A 9498-nucleotide genomic window follows, 5' to 3' on the forward strand; every position below is an offset into this window, starting at 1 on the left:
CATTGAACTTAGTGTGGGTTGTTTTATTTAAGAATTGAATTTTTATAAAACTGATCTGCCATTTTTTTTTTAAACTTTAAAGCCAATTTTCAGACAGAGGTGTGCGACCATTTACGGTCGGATTTCTTTAATAGCCCTCCAAAAATCTCAATCTCTGCTCCCCAGACAGTTTTTATGCGATGCTTTGCTTGTGTTTTTTCCGCAAAATCTCTATCTAAGAGACAATCTGCGGTTCCGGCTCTGGAATGGGCAAATGCTGGGGTTCTTCCCAGGTACGTTCGTTCTGAACCACCTGCATTTCAAGCATCTCCGGTTCCTTGACTACCGATGCCCCCTTCCGGACCCGGTTGCCAGCTGCCAAGGGTAAAGTCAGAATTTTAAATATGATCACACACCAATTCCAACATTACTCTTTGTTTTATTTTCTTTACAAGATAGTGTACCTATTTAAAAAAAAAGCTCTTAAAGGAACTCTTACCCTTAAATGCCCTTCTTCGTGCAAAAAGGCGCCCGATCGAGAAATTCTTAAAGAAACGCTTCATCGAACTGGTCTTCGCTTGCTTGAATTTTTTGGTTTCAGCCAGAGGCAAGTCCCCTGGTTTGGGGAGTGGTACATCTTTTGGAGGGGACATTTTCTTTCACTGTGATCTATTTTTTTTTTAATTTAAAATTTGGATTGTTAGACAACACAAAACATTAATGCCAAAACAGAAATGACAGAAAATCCATAGCCATGGACTATAATACAATTATCATGACTTACTCCAACCAGATATATTAGAGTAGGCTAAAACCAGAATCAATCAATCAAAAAATATAAAATCTTGTTTAAAATTACCAATTCGGAAGTATACATATATTTGGCTAATAATTTTTAAACATTGCGCTTCGATTGCTTTTCTTCTGAAAAAGAGTGGCAACTCTTTAAGCTCATTTTGTTTTTCGTAAATGGTGGCATCTCCCTCCCTGTCTTGCACGGCGACTGAATAAAATTGGAATTAACTCGTTGTAAATTATAAGTTTAAGCACAAATTATGGCTGCCCCCGCAAATGCACCAGGCAAGGCCGAAATGATCGACCTGACCAAGCTGAGTCCGGAGCAGCTCGTGCAGATCAAGCAGGAGTTCGAGCAGGTGAGTCGCGTGCGGGTGTCTCTCATCTCTCGTGGGCACGATGAGTCAGGGAGTGTCGGGCGGTGGTGCGGAGGGGACTGCGAGTGGCACATGCACATGCTTCTAAAAGTTTCCGTTTTTGGGCTCCTGCAGGAGATGACCAACATTCAGGAATCGCTGTCAACGCTGCACGGCTGCAAAGCTAAGTACGCCGGATCCAAGGAAGCCCTGGAGACCTTCCAGCCGAACTGGGAGAACCGCCAGATTCTCGTGCCGCTGACCAGCAGTATGTACGTGCCGGGACGTGTGAAGGATCTCAACAACTTCGTCATAGACATAGGCACCGGCTACTACATCGAAAAGGTACATATATTATTAGTTATTCCAGTCCCATTTGAACAACTGCTTATCTTCTCCACCATCTGTTTGCCAAACAGGACCTGGAGGGCTCTAAGGACTACTTCAAACGGCGGGTGGAGTACGTACAGGAGCAGATTGAGAAAATCGAGAAGATCCACCTGCAGAAAACGCGCTTCCTCAACTCTGTGATCGGTGTGCTGGAGCTGAAGCAAGCGGCCGCAGCCAAGATGCTCCAGGCCCAGCAGCAGCAGTCTCAGCAGGCGGCAACCCAGGCCTCGTAGATGAAAGCAAGAACGACGGGACAGAACAAAGAGCATTAAATTATTAAACTTATACACGATATGTGTGCATTTAATTAACGTAGTTTATTAAATTGTTCAGCTATTTTTTGGCCTGATCCAATGCCGCGCCGAGAACCTTTAGCTTCTGCTCGTAGGCGGCCTTCAGTTCCTGCAAGAAGAGATTTTGAAATAAAAGGCACCCAGGAGTCGCAACGTACCTTGAAAATCTTGGATTGAGTGTCGTACTCGGCCCGCAGCTTGTCGTACACAGATTTGGAGATTACCAGCTTCTTTTCTGTTAGCGCACATTTGTCTTGCTCCGCCTTGATCCACTGCTGGCTCTTCTCCAGACGCGCCTGCGTGTGATCGCACTCGGTGGTCTTCAGCTGTAGCATATCTTTGGTCACCTGGAGTACGTCTTTAACCGATTCCACCTGGTTCTTGAGCACGGCTATCTGCTGCTCCTGCTGTTTGTTCACCTTGGTCTTTTCGAACAGCAGTGTTTTGGCCCTCACGAGCAGCTCCTCCTGCTCTTGCCGGGACTTGGGGGCGTCGGTGCCGCCCAGCATGACGGACTGCTTGAGAGACTGCTCCAGCTGCACCACTCTCCTCTTCAGTTGCTCATTCTCGATCTTGGCTTCCTGCAAACAGGGTCAGTAGATGGGTGCATCCGATGTAGACGGGTGAACTAACCTCAAAGTCTTTGCGGAGTGCTCCGATTCGCTTGCGAGACTCCTCTAACAGCGCCTGTTTTTCACTCTCCAGCGTGAAAACCATGTCAAGCAGCTCATTTTGGGGCTGCTCCGGCGGATGCACCTCCTCCTGGCCATTTGCAGGGGCTGGAGCTGTGACATTGTTGTTGAGATCGCCACCAACGGCTCCCTCCTCGTTATTAGCCGACATTTTATTGAAAAGTATTCCTTAAGATTTAAAAACTCGTCGAGCAATGTGCGTTTGTGCTGTGTTTTCTTTTTGTATTAATAGACGAAATAGATGCAGACGCTATTTATAGCGTTCGCCCGACTCTCCGGCGCTCTGGGTGCTCTGCTCTCGTTCACCACTCTCCCGTCATAACGTAAACAATGTGACTCCAGTGTTTAGTTGGCGCCTCAGCATACTCTGAAGTTCGATTTATTATGCCAGGAAGCGTGGATGAGAAAGGATTACGGATGTGCTGTGTTAATACAGATCGCAAAAGGCAACACAATTACATTGTTGTTACAATCAAATGGGGCGGGCGACAGTTGTGAGTGATTTAATTAAAATTAAGTGTCTAAACTGAATAGAAGAAGTGTCCCTCGAAGGTGAGGAGAATGTCTAACCGTCCAGCTCGCCGGCGGCGCAGGCATCGGCATAGCTCTTGCCGCTCTTGTCCTCCGGGTTCAGCTTGATCATGTCGTCAATACGCAAAATGGTGATGGCCGCCTCAGTGGCGAATTTCAGCGACTTGATCTTTGACATGGCCGGCTCTAGAACACCTGCCTTCTTGTTGTCCCTCACCAGACCTTCGATCAGGTCCAGGCCGGTCCACTTGAGATCCGAGCGCTCGGGCTTCGTTTGGCTGGAGTTGTGGTAGGAGCGCAGCTTGGCCACCAGATCCGTGGCGTCCTTAGCGGCGTTCACAGACAGCGTCTTGGGAATGACCAGCAGCGACTTGGCGAACTCGGCAATTGCCAGCTGCTCGCGAGAGGCCAGCGAGGTGGCGAAGTTCTCCAGGTAGATGGACAGGGCAGCCTCCACGCAGCCACCGCCGGCAACCACCTTCTTGCTCTCCAGCACGCGCTTCACCACGCACAGGGCGTCGTGCACAGAGCGCTCCATCTCATCACAGTAGAAGTCGTTGGGACCACGGAGGATAATAGAGGCAGCAGCGCTGTAGAAAGAATCGGGGTTTCTGAGTTCGGTTTTTATTGGTTTATTGTATTTCTGTACTTACCGTGCCTTTGTGCCCTTAATGAGGATGAGCTCATCGTCACAGATGCGCTCTTGAGCCACCTCGGCAGCCTCTCCCACCATAGCGGCGTCGAAGCTCTCCTCACCGTCCATGTTGGTGAGTGATGTAAGGAAGGCGGCACCGGTGGCCTTGGCAATGATCTTCAGATCGCTCTTCTTCACGCGACGCACAGCCATGGCGCCCGCTTCAACGAAGTACTTCATGCACAGATCATCAACTCCACCACTGACCAGCACCACATTAACGCCGGTGCTCAGGATCATGTTGATGCGCTCCTTGGTGATGTCGAGCTCGCGGGCACGAATGGCCTCCAGCTTGTCGGGATCGTTGATAAGCACCTGGACGCCCATCTTCATCTTGGTCTTCTGCAGCGAGAAATCCAGGCAGGCAATCTTGGCGTTCACGATCTTCTTAGGCATCTGCTGGGAGGCAATGGTGCAATTCAGGGCGTAGCCCGGAATCAGAACGGACTCCCGAGCGGACTTGCCATGGGCCTTCAGCACATTGATGGCCTTGATCGAGTAGGCGGTCTGGCCACGGGGATCTGTGATCTTCACCGACTGGGCGGCGTCCACGACCATGGCGGAGAAGAACTCGGCATCGGCGCCAATGATCTTTGAGCTCATCGAGGTCTTGGCAATATTAATGAGTGAGTCGCGGCCGAGCTCGTCCACGGGAGCTGTCAAGTGCTCAGAGATGTACTTGCAGGCCTCCTTGCAGGCGATACGATAGCCAGAGATAATGGACGTGGGGTGGATTTTCTGCTTGACCAGCTCGTCGGCGTTCTTCAGCAGCTCGGCGGCCAGAATGACCACAGAGGTGGTGCCATCGCCGACCTCCTCATCCTGCAGCTGAGCCAGCTCAACCAGGACCCTTAAAATTATACAATTAGTTTTATATTTGAGGACTTTACTGTACCAAAACTTACTTGGCAGCGGGATGCTCCACCTCCAGCAGACGCAGGATGGTGGCTCCATCGTTGGTCACCGTGACATCGCCAATATCGTCCACCAGCATCTTGTCCAGACCCACCGGTCCCAGAGAACTCTTCACGATGTTGGATATGGACAGAGCAGCCATAACTGGAGGAAAAGGAGAGAAATAAAGTTGTCATAACCTCACTTTAAGGGCTTGTAATTGGGAGCTTGCAACTTCTTATTTGCAGTGGCCTGCATTGGAAGACCCATCAATCTTGTGACACAGCTCTTTCCCCTGCAATGTTCCGGAACCTTCTGGGCCGGAGCGTGACCGTCTGGCTGAGTAAGAAACGTGCTCTGCCGGCAGACGCTCTGCAGCTGTTGATAAATACCCGTGTTTCTTACCGTTCTGTGTGCGCACCGAAGCGCCCGACTGGCGGGTGCCAGCAATGGACAAAGGAGAGGCCAAGGTCGACATATTCTTCTGTGTTTCGGCGACTTTTAATAAAAAACGAGATATATCAAATACTGCAAAAACCGCACGTTAAACCGCCTGACTCACTTTCAGTGTGACCGAATTTTTGATGAGTGACCGTAGGCTAGCATAGCCACAATACTTGCTAGGGAGGTTTGAGTCTGTGGTGGTTTATGTCCTCGAATAATTTTGCGGGAAAATTTAAATCTTCTTAAATTCTTAAAAGTTTACAAAATAATTGAAAATATTTAAGGAATTTAAAGTATTTTGATTAAAGGTGTCTTATAAAGTTAAGGGAAACTATTGGAAAATTATTAAAGAATTATTCCTTAACTTTTTAGAATATTTTATTACCATTATTAAATTAGAGTTAAATACTTTGTTTAAAATATATATCTGCACTTAAATGTTTTATTTTCTGGAAATAAGTTGATTAATTGTATCTCAACTTCGAAATTTCCTTGTTTCCCAAATAAGTTTTGCTTTTGTCTTTGCATTTAGCTTTACGTTTTGCCTCTCTCCACCGTGTTGGCCAAAAAGCCAATTTGGCTTTTTGTGCTGCTTTTGCCGGCACATCGTGCAATGTTTTTGTTCTGGCTGCCTTTTTTTTTTTGCTTCGTGCAATTAAAGCTGCCTGCCACTGCTCCGTTTCTCCTCTGTTCTCTATTGCTTCAGTGGCAACTAAGACAAATTGTCCTCGTACAGAGAGTTAGTTACAGCTGTGGGCAAAATTCTAGCGATTATGGGTTTTTTAATGTATATAATATATATGGGATACATAGAGAATTCCTGACGCAAGCTGCTTTTTAATTATATACATATTTCCTTGGGTATTCCAGGATCCTATTTTTTTTTATTTTATTTTAAAAGTTTAATAAATTAGAACCTTTTTTCAGAGAACTCTGGCTTTGTATAAATTTTTTCCACCCTGGTTGTAGAAATGGCCTTTTGTTTCTGTGTGTTTTGGCATAGGTACACCCATATTTGTAGCCACAGCTGATAATTGCAGTGGAAACAGCAGCAGCAACGGCAACTGCCTCCTGCAATAAAAGTCACAATGGCGACAGCTCACGACAGAGCTTTTCCTGCTTTCTCCTCTACTTTCTTCTCCCCAGTGTGTGTGTGATTGACGGCCGGCGGTCTTTCTCCTGTATATGTGTATGTATATGGGCCTGCCGTGTCTGTAGTTATTGTTGAATTCAATTTTCTGTAAATGTATTGTTGGCTCTCGGGGCCTTGTGGTCGCTTCTGTTGCCTTTGGTTACAGCTCATTAGCAAAGGTTCACACTTGCCACTACAGCCACAAGACACCAATATATACATGCGAACAGGCGCTGATAGCGCTTTTGTTTAACTTAAATTGTACCAGGATACGCAGGCGTCGCGATCAAACAAATGTTAATTACAGTAAAAAAATGCCTTACTGGACCCAGAAAAATCAGTTTCTAATCAATAAATATAGGTGGTTGTCTTGATTTAGAGCTCAACACTCTTTACAGTGACAATTTAGAGAAAGTTTTTTTTATCTATTTTTTAAAAGGTTTCCGGGAAATCGATTACCCTGATATATAATTCTTTTATAAGAAGTAAAAAAAAAAATAACTAGAATCCAGCAGGTTGGAATAACGCACTTATTTAACTACTTGGAAGTCACAAAATATTTGTTAATAATATTTTATTTTGAATAGTAAACTTTTAATCCTTTACCTTCAAAGTTTTAAATTGAACTTTACTCTTGGAGGTCCTTTAATAGTAGGTTTCGAAATGGATGTACTTAAGAATCCTTAGTATTATTATTATACCATCCACTTGCCTACTTAATCAAAGGTCGTGGGTATTTGTTGAAGTGCTCCATATATCGAGGCTTAGCCGTACAAATGAAGCGTAAAAGTGTCCAGATGGCCGAGAGCTATTCCGATTGATTTATTGTCGCAATGCTTAATACGATTAAGAGTCCGAAGTACAAATGAAACAATGAATGAATGAAAAGGGCCATCACAATGGGAGCTACCTGTACACGTGTGTGTGAGAGCTTGTAATGGCAGGCCAAAAGTGTCGGTGTGTGTGTGCGTGAGCCGAAGCTCAGCGGCTTTAATTGCCAACCGCCTGGGCTCAGTTTGTCTCGCCTTGTTGCTGTGTGTGTGTGTGTTTGTGTGTCGATGTGGATGTGGATGTGGATGAGGATGTGGCTGCGGTTGGATTTATGCTTGTTCTACATGCATGTTGTACAAACAATTTAGCTGTAACTGCGACACACTCACAGGCCAGCCTGCCCCAACAATCGCACAATTCGCAAACACACACACACACGCACACGTACAGCGGCAACTCGGTATGCGAACTGGACGACCTCCATTTAACACCAAACGTGTCATTTGTGGCCATTTGCTGGCTGGTTGTGCTCGTGTGTATTTGTGTGCTTTATGAGGCTTTTGCTGCGTTTTGTGGTCTATTAAGTGGCTCGCACTAAACCGAAAAATATGCCATCATCTTTATGCGACTTGTGCAACAGGGCGTATGAGCGTTATGCCTCAAGTGCGCAACAAGCGCTAGGGACTCGGAATGGCCACTAAAATCCCTGCGAACAGGACGCAACTGTTTACGGACTCTTGCAGAACGAAAGCGAGAGAGAGTGCATAAACTAAAGTTCATTAAAAGTTAAATATGAGAAAGTACATAAATCAGGCAAATATGGCCAAGACAAAGTTGGTACACACTTCAACTTGAAGCGGCATTTAAAGATATCGTGACATGAGGCAAGACCAGACCACATACAGTTATACCTCGACCGCTGGCTTACCATAATCCACATTTTTAGGGCTCTAATTAATCCACCTCTTCTGCATTGACATCCCTATAATACCCAGCAGCCCGAAGAGTATAATAAAAGCGGTTAGGGATAAAGGAGCTAAAATCCAGACAGTCAGTGATGATAGGAGGACGTTTTTATGGTACAAGGTACTTTTTACTGAGTTCGGTGAGGGAATATAAAAGGTTTCCCACTTCAGCAAGTTAATAAAAATAATTGCTATAAGAAACCAAATAAAAGTATACAAAATAACAAAGTATTCTGTAAAATTCCTTGTACAAATCATTGAGTTTGGGTACAGCTTCCTAGATAGACACTTTTCAGCACTGCTTCCCACGAAGATGTTTACGACCCGGCCTGCTGTGCATGCAACAGTGGTGGCGAGTGGCGGGAAATGGCAGAATGTCGACGGCTTCGCCTACGCCGAGATAAAGACGTCCAGGAAAACTTTCGCCCACAGCAGGAAACGAACTTGCGGGGGAGACGAGCGGATCAGAGCAGAGGCGAAGCAACAGTAAGCCAAGGCAACGGACACGGCACATGTATGGGTTGCATGGAGCTGTCTATCTCAACCTAAGCCCGCTCCAGGTTATGTGAGTGTATTAAAAGTACATAAAAAGCGGGGGCATTGCGTTCACACGAAACGGGAATGGGATCGGGATGCGAAAGTCCCCCTGGCCTAGTGGCCTGGCACGGCTTTAACGCAATGAACAAGTGAGCAGCTCAGAGGCGCGCGCGCTGCAGAGATAAACAAATAAACAAATTAATAAAAGGCAAATAATGAAACAAGACGGAAACACGAGTCATAAATTAAATAGAAACAGCGAAAATTACTTATCCAAAGGCTACGGGCAGTCGAGGACTCCAAAGCCAGACGAGTTCACTGAAAAAATGTCCTCTTTGCGTTGTGCCTGTCAATTTTTCGTAGCATACACACAGGCGCAGGCCTCAAAAAACTTTTGCTAAAAGAAACAAACGTGGCGTGGCGCTGACGGGGACGATGGACAGCGGGGGCGAGAGTTGAGGTGAGGTGAGGAGCAACTGGGTGCCAGCACGAATAATCTACTAGCGATTTATTTGAGACGCAGACGGAGACGGTGACGGAGTCGGAGTCGGAGTCGACTCCGCTGCCCCAGCTGCTATTTTGGTTACTTCTTTTATACTCAATACCCATTGGAACTTGAAGGTATGTTGTCTTCGGAGGATTTAATATTTGATGGAAATCGTTATAACAATTAAGCTGGAGGTGTTTCCTTTAAGATCTGAAACGGAAATGGGTTAGGGAGGAAGTCCTATACCCAATAAATACTCCTTGCCATAGGCATTCTAAGTATGAAAAGTATGAGAAATCAATTGATTGGATTTTACAAGTGACAGATATCAAGAAAATAATCCAATATCAATAGATTCTTTATAAAGTTCTTCCAAATCTCTACAAGACCCACTAAAAGTCCTTAAAATACCAGGTATTTTCTATTCGTGTCCTGCAATGCCTCCATTTCTTCTCGTTCATATTTCTATTTCTGCTTACTTTCAACCAAACGACGCGGGAACCGACGACGACGACAACGACAACGACACCAACGACGA

General features: G+C 45.7%; 4 protein-coding genes across 4 annotated transcripts; 1 reads left to right on the forward strand and 3 right to left on the reverse strand.

Moving 5' to 3' along the window:
• Positions 1 to 2: 2 nt before the first annotated feature.
• On the reverse strand, positions 3 to 771 carry LOC147643917 (uncharacterized). Its single transcript, XM_086831962.1, has 2 exons — positions 479 to 771; positions 3 to 354 (listed from the first exon to the last, which is right to left on the reverse strand). Exons 1-2 carry the CDS (start codon positions 630 to 632, stop codon positions 215 to 217), a joined length of 294 nt encoding a protein of 97 aa, XP_086688088.1. The 5' UTR covers positions 633 to 771; the 3' UTR covers positions 3 to 214.
• On the forward strand, positions 719 to 1827 carry Pfdn5 (prefoldin 5). The gene is made up of 3 exons (XM_020958399.2): positions 719 to 1133; positions 1266 to 1475; positions 1550 to 1827. Exons 1-3 carry the CDS (start codon positions 1035 to 1037, stop codon positions 1751 to 1753), a joined length of 513 nt encoding a protein of 170 aa, XP_020814058.1. The 5' UTR covers positions 719 to 1034; the 3' UTR covers positions 1754 to 1827.
• On the reverse strand, positions 1794 to 2732 carry LOC110188625 (uncharacterized). Its single transcript, XM_020958398.2, has 3 exons — positions 2447 to 2732; positions 1972 to 2394; positions 1794 to 1922 (listed from the first exon to the last, which is right to left on the reverse strand). Exons 1-3 carry the CDS (start codon positions 2654 to 2656, stop codon positions 1854 to 1856), a joined length of 702 nt encoding a protein of 233 aa, XP_020814057.2. The 5' UTR covers positions 2657 to 2732; the 3' UTR covers positions 1794 to 1853.
• A 110-nt stretch (positions 2733 to 2842) lies between these two features.
• On the reverse strand, positions 2843 to 5218 carry CCT1 (chaperonin containing TCP1 subunit 1). Its single transcript, XM_020957923.2, has 4 exons — positions 5030 to 5218; positions 4636 to 4789; positions 3690 to 4580; positions 2843 to 3626 (listed from the first exon to the last, which is right to left on the reverse strand). The coding sequence occupies exons 1-4, from the start codon at positions 5100 to 5102 to the stop codon at positions 3071 to 3073; spliced, it is 1674 nt and encodes a 557-aa protein (XP_020813582.2). The 5' UTR covers positions 5103 to 5218; the 3' UTR covers positions 2843 to 3070.
• Positions 5219 to 9498: the final 4280 nt, after the last annotated feature.

Source organism: Drosophila serrata, unplaced genomic scaffold (genome assembly GCF_035046125.1).
Source record: "Drosophila serrata isolate PLE 108 unplaced genomic scaffold, ASM3504612v1 contig_241, whole genome shotgun sequence".
Lineage (NCBI taxonomy): Eukaryota > Metazoa > Arthropoda > Insecta > Diptera > Drosophilidae > Drosophila > Drosophila serrata.

What these genes read in the sequence shown, in the direction of transcription:
- CCT1 (XM_020957923.2), bottom strand. Translation starts at nt 5,102, where the DNA reads ATGTCGACCTTGGCCTCTCCTTTGTCCATTGCTGGCACCCGCCAGTCG. An exon ending in TTCGGTGCGCACACAGAACG is followed by an intron (nt 4,790 to 5,029) that starts GTAAGAAACACG and finishes CTTTTCCTCCAG; the next exon opens with TTATGGCTGCTCTGTCCATA. An exon ending in ATTAAGGGCACAAAGGCACG is followed by an intron (nt 3,627 to 3,689) that starts GTAAGTACAGAA and finishes TTCTTTCTACAG; the next exon opens with CGCTGCTGCCTCTATTATCC.
- LOC147643917 (XM_086831962.1), bottom strand. Translation starts at nt 632, where the DNA reads ATGTCCCCTCCAAAAGATGTACCACTCCCCAAACCAGGGGACTTGCCT. An exon ending in ACGAAGAAGGGCATTTAAGG is followed by an intron (nt 355 to 478) that starts GTAAGAGTTCCT and finishes TACCCTTGGCAG; the next exon opens with CTGGCAACCGGGTCCGGAAG.
- Pfdn5 (XM_020958399.2), top strand. Translation starts at nt 1,035, where the DNA reads ATGGCTGCCCCCGCAAATGCACCAGGCAAGGCCGAAATGATCGACCTG. An exon ending in TCAAGCAGGAGTTCGAGCAG is followed by an intron (nt 1,134 to 1,265) that starts GTGAGTCGCGTG and finishes GGGCTCCTGCAG; the next exon opens with GAGATGACCAACATTCAGGA. An exon ending in CCGGCTACTACATCGAAAAG is followed by an intron (nt 1,476 to 1,549) that starts GTACATATATTA and finishes TTTGCCAAACAG; the next exon opens with GACCTGGAGGGCTCTAAGGA.
- LOC110188625 (XM_020958398.2), bottom strand. Translation starts at nt 2,656, where the DNA reads ATGTCGGCTAATAACGAGGAGGGAGCCGTTGGTGGCGATCTCAACAAC. An exon ending in CACTCCGCAAAGACTTTGAG is followed by an intron (nt 2,395 to 2,446) that starts GTTAGTTCACCC and finishes CCCTGTTTGCAG; the next exon opens with GAAGCCAAGATCGAGAATGA. An exon ending in CTCAATCCAAGATTTTCAAG is followed by an intron (nt 1,923 to 1,971) that starts GTACGTTGCGAC and finishes CTCTTCTTGCAG; the next exon opens with GAACTGAAGGCCGCCTACGA.